This window comes from Bombina bombina, chromosome 5, assembly GCF_027579735.1.
Source record: "Bombina bombina isolate aBomBom1 chromosome 5, aBomBom1.pri, whole genome shotgun sequence".
Lineage (NCBI taxonomy): Eukaryota > Metazoa > Chordata > Amphibia > Anura > Bombinatoridae > Bombina > Bombina bombina.
In genome coordinates, this window is record NC_069503.1 from 483,534,215 (window position 1) to 483,547,530 (window position 13,316).

At 38.6% G+C, this 13,316-nt stretch overlaps 1 protein-coding gene across 2 annotated transcripts in view; it reads right to left on the reverse strand.

The window, feature by feature from the left end:
* The window catches only part of LOC128660496 (NFX1-type zinc finger-containing protein 1), a 325,702-nt gene that overhangs the window by 158,626 nt on the left and 153,760 nt on the right, over nt 1-13,316 (reverse strand). For both annotated transcript variants that reach the window (XM_053714391.1, XM_053714390.1), the window contains exons 7-8: nt 7,489-7,614; nt 1,661-1,806 (exon numbers count right to left, since the gene is read on the reverse strand). In XM_053714391.1, coding sequence (XP_053570366.1) covers nt 1,661-1,806; nt 7,489-7,614 — 272 coding nt within the window. The remainder of the gene's footprint in view (nt 1-1,660; nt 1,807-7,488; nt 7,615-13,316) is intronic.

Below are 13,316 nucleotides of genomic sequence, written 5' to 3' on the forward strand. Positions count from 1 at the left end.
TTTCCGTCAAACATCTTCTTTATTCGTTGTTTATTCTGGAAGACGTAGGGGTCAAAAAGCTACGGCTACCTCTCTTTCTTTTTGGCTGAAAAGCATCATCCACCTGGCATACGAGACTGCTGGACAGCAGCCTCCTGAAAAGGTTACGGCTCATTCTACTAGAGCTGTGGCTTCCACATGGGCTTTTAAAAATGATGCTTCTGTTGAACAGATTTGTAAGGCTGCGACTTGGTCCTCCCTTCATACTTTTTCCAAATTTTCAAAATGTGATACTTTTGCTTCTTCTGAGGCTATTTTTGGGAGAAAAGTTCTTCAAGCAGTGGTGCCTTCCGTTTAGGTATCTGTCTTGTCCCTCCCGTTCATCCGTGTCCTGTTGCTTTGGCACTGTATCCCACCAGTAAGGATGAATCTGTGGACTCGTCGTATCTAGTAGAAGAAAAGGAAATGTATGCTTACCTGATAAATTGATTTCTTCTACGATACGATAAGTCCATGGCCCTCCCTGTCTTTTTAGACAGATTATATTTTTGTTTTTCAAAACTTCAGTCACCTCTGCACCTTTTGGCTTTTCTTTTCTCTTCCTATATCTTCGGTCGAATGACTGGGGGTGGAGAGAAGAGAGGAGCTATATATACAGCTCTGCTGTGGTGCTCTTTGCCACTTCCTGTTAGCAGGAGGATAATATCCCACAAGTAAGGATGAATCCGTGGACTCGTCGTATCGTAGAAGAAATCAATTTATCAGGTAAGCATAAATTTCCTTTTTTATTTAAGGTAAAATAGCTGATTTCTATGGGGCAATGCCCTGCAAAAGGCCCTTTTAAGGGCCATTGGTAGTTTATTGTAGGCTAGGGTCTTTTTTATTTTGGGGGAGCTGTTTTAATTTCATAGGGCTATTAGATTAGGTGTAATTGGTTTATATTTTTGATCATTTATTTTTTATTCTGTGTAACTTAGTTGTTATTTTTTTTAACTTAGTAATTTTTAATAGTAGATTTAAATAATTTGAGTAGGGTTAGGTGTTTAAATATGTACTATAGTTAATTTATTTTAGTATAATAGGGTAGGTTAATGAATAGTTTAATATAGTTTAATGTAATTTTTGTATAATAGTTAGGGTAGGTTAATAGTTTAATATAGTTTATTTTAATTCTAAAGGTAAGTTTAAATTTATTATAAGATAGGGATGAGTTAATATTTAATGTAAAGTTAGCGGGTTGTTAGATTTAGGGGTTAATAGCTTAATTTAGTTTATGGCGATGTGGGGGGCTGGCAGTTTAGGGGTTAATAGGTTTAGTAAGTGGTAGTGATGTGCTTTTTTAATAAATAAGGAGAGCGTATTCAGGTCCGCGGCCGTGATGTTAGATGATGTTAGGCGAGTGTATTGGTGCCGGCGAATGCAGCATAGTTGACGGCTTGATAAATAGGCCTCAATGCCTGCATACCGTTTGACACCTCATTATTAGCTGTACTATTACCCTGAGACCTATGTTTGGTGCTGCACCGGACATTTATGAGTTAATATTCAGAAAACACACAGCAGTGATAGTGCTGATCCCTTTGTCTTTTACACATTAATTTGACTATTTGTCACATCTGAGCCATTTTGTCAACAACCTACAACTCCACTGGTCATGACAGTGTGACAGTTAAAAACTTACCTCAGCATGCATAGCTCTCAGGTACCCCGGCAGACTTCCAAGGCCTTTCTCTTTACGAATTATTGATAGTGCAAATCTCTGCATCAGTTCACTATTGCTTCTTGATCCCACTCTTACTATTTCACATTTATTATACTTATAAATTCCTGAAATGCAATATAGGAAATAGTTTAAAAACAAAAAAACATAATTTATGCTTACCTGATAAATTTATTTCTCTTGTAGTGTAGTCAGTCCACGGGTCATCCATTACTTATGGAATATATCTCTTCCTAACAGGAAGCTGCAAGAGGATCACCCAAGCAGAGCTGCTATATAGCTCCTCCCCTCACATGTCATATTCAGTCATTCGACCAAAACGAGAAAGGAGAAACCATAGGGTGCAGTGGTGACTGGAGTTTAATTAAAATTTAGATCTGCCTTAAAGACAGGGCGGGCCGTGGACTGACTACACTACAAGAGAAATAAATTTATCAGGTAAGCATAAATTATGTTTTCTCTTGTTAAGTGTAGTCAGTCCACGGGTCATCCATTACTTATGGAATACCAATACCAAAGCTAAAGTACACGGATGAAGGGAGGGACAAGGCAGGAACATTAAACAGAAGGAACCACTGCCTGAAGTACCTTTCTCCCAAAAATAGCCTCCGAAGAAGCAAAAGTGTCAAATTTGTAAAATTTTGAAAAAGTGTGAAGTGAAGACCAAGTTGCAGCCTTGCAAATCTGTTCAACAGAGGCCTCATTTTTAAAGGCCCAGGTGGAAGCCACAGCTCTAGTAGAATGAGCTGTAATCCTTTCAGGAGGCTGCTGTCCAGCAGTCTCATAGGCTAAACGTATTATGCTACGAAGCCAAAAAGAGAGAGAGGTAGCCGAAGCCTTTTGACCTCTTCTCTGTCCAGAGTAAACGACAAACAGGGAAGAAGTTTGACGAAAATCTTTAGTTGCCTGCAAATAGAACTTCAGGGCATGAACTACGTCCAGATTATGCAAAAGTCGTTCCTTCTTTGAAGAAGGGTTAGGACACAGTGATGGAACAACAATCTCTTGATTGATATTCCTGTTAGTAACTACCTTAGGTAAGAACCCAGGTTTAGTACGCAGAACTACCTTGTCTGAATGAAAAATCAGATAAGGAGAATCACAATGTAAGGCAGATAACTCAGAGACTCTTCGAGCCGAGGAAATAGCCATCAAAAACAGAACCTTCCAGGATAACAGCTTGATATCAATGGAATGAAGGGGTTCAAATGGAACGCCTTGAAGAACGTTAAGAACTAAGTTTAAGCTGCACGGCGGAGCAACAGTCTTAAACACAGGCTTAATCCTAGCTAAAGCCTGACAAAAAGCCTGAACGTCTGGAACTTCAGCCAGACGTTTGTGTAGAAGAATAGACAGAGCAGAAATCTGTCCCTTTAACGAACTAGCAGATAAGCCCTTTTCTAAACCCTCTTGTAGAAAGGACAATATCCTAGGAATCCTAACCTTACTCCATGAGTAACTCTTGGATTCGCACCAATATAAATATTTACGCCATATCTTATGGTAAATTCTTCTGGTAACAGGCTTCCTAGCCTGTATTAAGGTATCAATAACCGACTCCGAGAAGCCACGCTTTGATAGAATCAAGCGTTCAATCTCCATGCAGTCAGCCTCAGAGAAATTAGATTTGGATGGTTGAAAGGACCCTGAATTAGAAGGTCCTGTCTCAGAGGCAGAGACCACGGTGGACAGGACGACATGTCCACTAGGTCTGCATACCAGGTCCTGCGTGGCCACGCAGGCGCTATCAGAATCACTGAAGCTCTCTCCTGTTTGATCTTGGCAATCAAACGAGGAAGCATCGGAAATGGTGGAAACACATAAGCCATGTTGAAGACCCAAGGGGCTGTCAGAGCATCTATCAGCACCGCTCCCGGGTCCCTGGACCTGGATCCGTAACAAGGAAGCTTGGCGTTCTGGCGAGACGCCATGAGATCCAGATCTGGTTTGCCCCAACGATGAATCAGTTGAGCAAAGACCTCCGGATGAAGTTCCCACTCCCCCGGATGAAAAGTCTGGCGACTTAGAAAATCCGCCTCCCAGTTCTCCACGCCTGGGATGTAAATCGCTGACAGGTGGCAAGAGTGAGACTCTGCCCAGCGAATTATCTTTGAGACTTCCAACATCGCTAGGGAACTTCTGGTTCCCCCTTGATGGTTGATGTAAGCCACAGTCGTGATGTTGTCCGACTGAAATCTGATGAACCTCAGAGTTGCCAACTGAGGCCAAGCTAGGAGAGCATTGAATATTGCTCTTAATTCCAGAATATTTATTGGGAGGAGTTTCTCCTCCTGAGTCCATAGTCCCTGAGCCTTCAGGGAGTTCCAGACTGCGCCCCAGCCTAGAAGGCTGGCGTCTGTTGTTACAATCGTCCAATCTGGCCTGCGAAAGGTCATCCCCTTGGACAGATGTGGCCGAGAAAGCCACCATAGAAGAGAATCTCTGGTCTCTTGATACAGATTTAGCTTGGGGGACAAATCTGAGTAATCCCCATTCCACTGACTTAGCATGCACAATTGCAGCGGTCTGAGATGCAGGCGCGCAAATGGTACTATGTCCATTGCCGCTACCATTAAGCCGATTACTTCCATGCACTGAGCTACTGACGGGTGTGGAATGGAATGAAGGACACGGCAAGCATTTAGAAGTTTTGATAACCTGGCCTCTGTCAGGTAAATTTTCATCTCTACAGAATCTATAAGAGTCCCTAGAAAGGGAACCCTTGTAAGTGGAAATAGAGAACTCTTTTCCACGTTCACCTTCCACCCATGCGACCTCAGAAATGCCAGAACTATCTCTGTATGAGACTTGGCAGTTTGAAAACTTGACGCTTGTATCAGAATGTCGTCTAGGTACGGAGTCACCGCTATTCCTCGCGGTCTTAGTACCGCCAGAAGTGAGCCCAGAACTTTTGTAAAGATTCTTGGAGCCGTAGCTAATCCGAAGGGAAGAGCTACAAACTGGTAATGCCTGTCTAGGAAAGCAAATCTTAGGTACCGATAATGATCCTTGTGAATCGGTATGTGAAGGTAGGCATCCTTTAAGTCCACTGTGGTCATGTACTGACCCTCTTGGATCATGGGAAGGATGGTTCGAATAGTTTCCATTTTGAATGATGGAACTCTTAGGAATTTGTTTAGGATTTTTAAGTCCAAGATTGGTCTGAAGGTTCCCTCTTTCTTGGGAACCACAAATAGATTTGAATAGAATCCTTGCCCGTGTTCCGTCCGCGGAACTGGGTGGATCACCCCCATTAGTAAGAGGCCTTGTACACAGCGTAGAAACGCCTCTTTCTTTATTTGGTTTGCTGATAACCTTGAAAGATGAAATCTCCCTCGTGGAGGAGAAGTTTTGAAGTCCAGGAGATATCCCTGAGATATGATCTCCAACGCCCAGGGATCCTGGACATCTCTTGCCCAAGCCTGGGCGAAGAGAGAAAGTCTGCCCCCCACTAGATCCGTTTCCGGATAGGGGGCCCTCTCTTCATGCTGTCTTAGGGGCAGCAGCAGGTTTCTTGGCCTGCTTGCCCTTGTTCCAGGACTGGTTAACTTTCCAGCCCTGCCTGTAACGAGCAACAGCTCCTTCCTGTTTTGGAGCGGAGGAAGTTGATGCTGCTCCTGCCTTGAAGTTACGAAAGGCACGAAAATTAGACTGTTTGGCCTTTGATTTGGCCCTGTCCTGAGGTAGAGCATGGCCCTTACCTCCCGTAATGTCAGCTATAATTTCTTTCAAGCCGGGCCCGAATAAGGTCTGCCCTTTGAAAGGAATATTAAGCAATTTAGATTTAGAAGTCACGTCAGCTGACCAGGATTTAAGCCATAGCGCTCTGCGCGCTTGGATGGCGAATCCGGAGTTCTTAGCCGTAAGTTTGGTTAAGTGTACGACGGCATCAGAAACAAATGCGTTAGCTAGCTTGAGTGCTTTAAGCTTGTTCATAATTTCATCCAATGGAGCTGTGCGAATGGCCTCTTCCAGAGACTCAAACCAGAATGCCGCCGCAGCAGTGACAGGCGCAATGCATGCAAGGGGCTGTAAGATAAAACCTTATTGAACAAACATTTTCTTAAGGTAACCCTCTAATTTCTTATCCATTGGATCTGAAAAGGCACAACTATCCTCCACCGGGATAGTGGTACGCTTAGCTAAAGTAGAAACTGCTCCCTCCACCTTAGGGACCGTCTGCCATAAGTCTCGTGTGGTGGCGTCTATAGGAAACATTTTCCTAAATATTGGAGGAGGGGAAAAAGGCACACCAGGTCTATCCCACTCCTTGCTAATAATCTCTGTAAGCCTTTTAGGTATAGGAAACACATCAGTACACACCGGTACCGCATAGTATCTATCCAACCTACATAATTTTTCTGGCATTGCAACCGTGTTACAATCATTCAGAGCCGCTAATACCTCCCCTAGCAATATGCGGAGGTTCTCAAGCTTAAATTTAAAATTAGAAATCTCTGAATCCAGTCTCCCTGGATCAGATCCGTCACCCACAGAATGAAGCTCTCCGTCTTCATGTTCTGCAAACTGTGATGCAGTATCTGACATGGCTCTCACCTCATCCGCGCGCTCTGTCCTTAACCCAGAGCTATCGCGCTTGCCTCTTAATTCTGGCAATTTAGATAATACTTCTGTCATAACAGTAGCCATGTCTTGCAAAGTGATTTGTAAGGGCCTCCCTGATGTACTTGGCGCCACAAAATCACGCACCTCCTGAGCGGGAGGCGAAGGTACTGACACGTGAGGAGAGTTAGTCGGCATAACTTCCCCCTCGTTGTCTGGTGATAATTTCTTTACATGTAAAGATTGACTTTTATTTAAAGTAACATCAATGCAATTAGTACACAAATTTCTATTGGGCTCCACATTGGCCTTTAAACATAGTGAACAAAGAGATTCATCTGTGTCAGACATGTTTAAACAGACTAGCAATGAGACTAGCAAGCTTGGAAATACTTTTCTAAATAAATTTACAAGCAATATAAAAAACGCTACTGTGCCTTTAAGAAGCACAAAAAGCTGTCACAGTTGAAATAACAATGAACCAAAATAGTTATAGCAACCAATTTTTCACAGTAAATGTATTAAGTTAGCAAAGGATTGCACCCACCAGCAAATGGATGATTAACCCCTTAATACCCAAAAACGGATAACAATTTAATAATTAACGTTTTTATCACAGTCAAAACACACTGTCACAGGTCTGCTGTGACTGATTACCTCCCTCAAAATGAATTTTGAAGACCCCTGAGCTCTCTAGAGACGATCTGGATCATGGAGGATGAAGTAGACAGATTGTGACTGAATTTTTACTGCGCAAAAAAGCGCTAAAATAGGCCCCTCCCACTCATATTACAACAGTGGGGAAGCTCAGATAACTGTTTCTATGCAGAAAACAAAGATGGCCATGTGGTAAAAATCATGCCCCAATAAGTTTTATCACCAAGTACCTCACAAAAAACGATTAACATGCCAGTAAACGTTTTAAACATACATTTTAAAAGTTAAAAAACACCACAGACCTCTCACAGCGACCTATCTTTAGTTAGGCTGCAAGAGAATGACTGAATATGACATGTGAGGGGAGGAGCTATATAGCAGCTCTGCTTGGGTGATCCTCTTGCAGCTTCCTGTTAGGAAGAGATATATTCCATAAGTAATGGATGACCCGTGGACTGACTACACTTAACAAGAGAAATATATAATTTAAAATTAAATTAAATTAAGAATAAAAACTATTCAGACCAACATTTTTTCACAGAAAACAAAAAATATAAGAATAAAAATACCTTCTAGGAACTGGTCCAAAGCATGGTTTGTGTAGCAAACAATCAATATAGGATTTTTATTTTCCTTCCACAATTTTGAGTTAGCCAGAAGAGTATGCACAATTTTCAGTCCAACATATGTTTTACCTTTAGAACAAATATATAAAGAAAATTAATAAGGGACTTACCACTCGTTGAATGTAAACGTGATCGTGTGAGCGCAATTACGATTTACGCTAGAATGATTACCGCGACTTTAGAGCTCTAGTTAACTGTTTCGCAAAACATAAAGGTTTCGGAAAACACATAAAAAATACATTAAAGAGTACAGTTACACTCAAAATAACACTAATGAGAATTATTTAAAAAATATATTGCACACAAAAGTTATAAGGGCTGATACATTTGAGATCTCGGGTGTTAGAAAAAAAAAGCAGGCAAAGGGCTTTAACATAGAGATACATATACATGACTAAAGATGTATAAGTATTAATATATATATATATATATATATATATATATATGGGTGTGTATTTATATGTGTATTATAGACATATTTACACATATAAACACAGAAATATAAATTACACATATATAGACATATTTACACATATAAACACAGAAATATATATTACACATATATAGACATATTTACACATATAAACACAGAAATATATATTACACATATATAGACATATTTACACATATAAACACAGAAATATATATTACACATATATAGACATATTTACACATATAAACACAGAAATATATATTACACATATATAGACATATTTACACATATAAACACAGAAATATATATTACACATATATAGACATATATATAAGTGCATTAGAGCCCTTTGCTCAAGACAAAATAAACTTTTATGATTCAGAAAGAGCAAGCAGTTAAGACACTTTCCAATTTACTTCCATTATCAAATATACAGTCGTGTTATATACACACATTCTGGGGAACAAGATCCTACCAAGCATGCGCACAAGCTCACAGGGTATACGTATACTACTTTGTGATTGGCTGATGCCTTTTACATGATACAGGGGGATGGAAAATGGGAGAAAAAATACATTTGTTAGAAAAAAATCTACCGCTTATTTGAAATTCAGAGTAGGGGGGATATTTATCAAAGCGTCAACTATGTTACATTCGCAGGCATCAATACGCTCGCCTAACATCGCCAAACATCACGGTCGCGTATCTGAATACCTTCTCCATATTTATGAGAAAAGCCGGCAAAGACACGCGCACCAAGTAAGGGGCAATGAGCATCGGACTGTTGTTAACGAACAATCATCGATGACGCTGTTATTCGGGTTTTTCCCAACTTTGTACCATTTCACTAAACTCATAACTAAACTTCTACAAAGTACACTAACACCCATAAACAACTTACTAACCCTTAAACCGCCGCCCTCCCGCATTGCCGCCAATATAATAAACCTATTAACCCCTAATCTGCCACTCCCGACATCGCCGCCACTAATAAATATTAACCCCTATTCCGCCGCTTCCTGACATCACTGCCACTAAATAAACCCCAAAACCTCTGGCCTCCCACATCACCACCACTAACTAAACCTATTAACCCCTAAACCGTCAGCCCCCCACATCGCCAAAAACTAAATTAAGCTGTTAACCCCTAAACCTAACAACCCCTTAACTTTAAATTAAAATGACAAGATCCCTATTTTAATATAAATTAAAACTTACCTGTAGAATTAAAATAAACAAATTTTAAACTATAAATTAACCTACCCTAACTATTATACTAAAATTAAATTAAACTACCAATTAATTAAACTAAATTACATATTAAAACACTACTAAAATTATTTAAATATACAATTAAACATTATTACAAAGTACTAAATTACACAAAAATTTTTTTTACAAATTACAAAAAATTACAAACACTAAACTTTATGTTTATGTTAGGGTGTTAGGTGTAAACATAACTTTTTTTCAACTATAGAAATCAATGTAATATACTTCATTGTCTTGCAGCATCGAACATAAGCTTTTTGGTGCTTTCAGACTCCCATTGATTTCTATGGCAACCGCGGCCTTAACGGTGGCGGTTTTAAAACTAGGTACAGTGTGTCGGAATAGCCGCGAGCGTACCTGTTAAATGTTTGATTAATTAGGAAAAGTGTCAAATAGAGTCAAAGGTGTATTCGGAACATCTGTAATGACGTAAGCATCGATCTGCGTCGGATTGAGATCGCGGGATCGTATGTTACGTAACATATTTCAACATTTGCCAATCTTGACACTTTGATAACTACGTTGGATCAATCTCGCAACAATTATGACGTGGAATTCCAGTGTATTTTCGGTTGACACTTTTTATAAATATACCCCAAGGTATTAAATCATTGTCTTTTTATTATGCACTTGTTAATTATACAATGCTACTGCATTGAGTAGTCATTTAAAGGGACATTGTACACCAGAATTTTCTTTGCATAAATGTTTTGTAGATGATCCATTTATATAGCCCATCTGGGTGTGTTTTTGTAAAAATGTAAAATTTTGCTTATTTTTAATAACATTGTGCTCATTTTCAGATTTTCAGATTTCTAACTAAGCCCCACAGTGTCAGCTGTATACTGATGTATAATAATTTATAATAATAATTTGCGATGTATATAGCGCTTTTCTCCCTGTGAGACTCAAAGCACTTTACAAATATACTGTACCAACATAAGACATAAAAGTTAGGAGTTTCTGAAGGTTAGATAAGCGGACTGAATGCCTGATGGAAGAGGTGGGTCTTTAGCTTTTTTTAAAAAGTCTGTAAGGACGGTGCCTCTCTGATTGCGCACGGTAAAGAGTTCCAGAAAGTAGGGGCAGCGTGGCAGAATGCTCTGAGTTTGTCCTTATTCTTGGCACTGAGAGGAGGGATGTGTTGGCTGACCTAAGTGAACGGGATGGGATGTAGGGTGTCAGGAGCTCTTTCAGGTACTGTGGGCCTTGGTTGTTTAAGGCTTTGAAGGTCAGCAAGCCAATTTTAAAATATGTTCGCCATTTAATTGGAAGCCAATGCAGGGAGTGGAGAACAGGTGTTATGTATACAGACTTCAGACTACTTTTGTTTGTATAATGGGTCTTATCATATGCAGGGGAGGGGGGAAGAGGGGAGGTTCTGCTCTCAGCCCCATTAAGTGGGTGTCCCGGGCTAATCTCATCAACAGTACTAAATTGGGAGCTTCTAAGTAAGTTTTTAAAATGTTTTATACTGGATTATTATATCAGTATCTGTGCATATTCTTCTTTATAGTAGTGTCTATTACATGCAGCTAAATGAAAATTGGTGTATACTGCCCCTTTAAGTAAATGAAAACATAAAAATCATATTTCTGCAATATTCATATTTAATAAAGGTTTTAATTATGTATTTACTGTAAATATTTCACATTACAATTTTCTGTACATAGGGAATATGTTCTATGTATTTATAAATAAATATTCCTATATATCTGTACATATCTATAACTATATATAATCTCATATATATATATATATATATATATATGTATATATATATATATATATATATATATATATATATATATATATATATATATATATATATATATAAAAGTCCAGGGGTAGTTACAGCACAAATACACAGTCTCAACTAAAGTGCTTGTTTGCTCCAAGGGTCCTGCAAACCCTTCCAGGTATACCCACAGCAACAGAAGAGGCAACAGCACTATTTCTTCATCTAAAAGCAAGTATTTTATTCATGTGACACAGAGGAAAACAACAGCGACGTTTTGGGCCTAGTCAGTCCTTACTCATGCTGTAGAATACTGGTATACATCATTACAAAATAGATTCCCTATTACCACCCCTTCTTAGTTGAGGAATATGGTCTATGATCTGAAACCTAAGTTGGCTTACTGAGTGACCAGATGTGGAAAAATGTGCAGAGACAGGCTGTGTCATGTCCCTATTTCTGATAGCTGATTTGTAGGCACTAATTCTATCCCTAATGGGGCGGGTGATCTCTCCAATATAGTCATAAAAAGTTCATAAGTTCATAAAAACTTAAAAGAGCCCCCAGGGAGGCCCATTGTCACAGGCACTGATCCTGTCTTCTCAAATTTTGCGATTTTCATTGATAAAATTTTAAATCCATTAGCTTTTAAACAGAAATCTTTTCTGAAATATACTGGTGATTTTCTTAATAAAATAGAAAGTATACACTTTGAGGATGAGGATATTCTATTTACTCTTGATATTGTCAGTCTATATACCTCCATCCCACATAAAGCAGGTATACAATCGGTCCTTGAATTGTTGAAACAAGATACATCCTACACCCCAATACAGTATGAGTTTATTGAAGAGTTGCTTAAAGGGACACTAAACCCACATTTTTTCTTTCATGATTCAGATAGAGCATGCAATTTTAAGCAACTTTCTAATTTACTCCTATTATCAATTTTTCTTCGTTCTCTTGCTATCTTTATTTAAAAAGTAGGAAGGTGATGCATAGGAGCCGGCCCATTTTTGGTTGAGAACCTGGGTTATGCTTGCTTATTGGTGGGTAAATGTAAGCCTCCAACAAGCAAGCGCTATTCATGGTGCTGAACCTAAAATGGGCTGGCTGCTAAGATTTACATTCCTGCTTTTAAAATAAAGATAGCAAGAGAATAAATAAAAAATTAATAATAGGAGTAAATTAGAAAGTTGCTTAAAATTTCATGCTCTATCTGAATCATGAAAGAAAAAAATTGGGTTCAGTGTCCCTTTAATATAGTATTATATCTCAATTACTTTTTATTTCATGACACATATTATTTGCAAAAGAAAGGTACAGCCATGGGCTCCAACATTTTCGTAAGCAGGTTTGAAGAAAGAGTGGTTTATACATACACAGGATTTGAGGAACATTGTGTAACTTGGCTTCGCTATATTGATGATTTTGACAGAAAATGACAATAAAAAAGGAAAGAAAAAAAGACAAACCAACTCACATCTGAATATAACATGTATAGTGAAGACATTTTTAAGTTTATAAAAAAAACACTGGTATCTACACAGAAAATCCAATTCAGACATAAATTAATTTTTAACCCCCCTATAAATTTTTATAGAAGAGTTAAAAATATTAAAGATATGGTAGTTAGAGCAGATGTGGGCAGCATTAGAACTTAAAATATTAACTATCTTCAACCCCAAAAAAAGGGTCATATCCCTGTTTACACTATGCCCTATGCAATTCCATGATAAAGGGACCTCATGTGCCACAAATTCATGAAAGGAAATTAAGAGAAATTAATGGTCTATATACTTGTGAAACAGATTATGTCATATACCTTTTGAAATGTCCTTGTGGGCGGGGCTATATTGGAGAGACCACCCGCCCCATTAGGTATAGAATTAGTGCCCACAAATCAGCTATCAGAAATAGGGACATGATACAGTCTGTCTCTGTACATTTGGCCACATCTGGTCACTCATTAAGCCAACTTAGGTTTCAGATCATAGACCATATTCCTCAAAGAAGGGGTGGTAATAGGGAATCTATTTTGAAATGATGTATACCAGTATTCTATAGCATGAGTAAGGGCTGACTAGGCCTGAAATGTCACTGTTGTTTTCCTCTATTCCACTTGAATAAAAGACTTGCTTTTATTTAAAAAAAGAGAAGTTTGGTGGATTCAGCTTCTAGGAACTCTACATCCAATGGGATTGAAGAGGGATTATCATCTTCATTTGTTTTTATAAAATGGTTAATAGCGCATTTTGATGTAATTTATAGGTTAAGAATTGTATCTTTTTATTTATTTAAAATTAATATGCAAATATAATCCTTTTG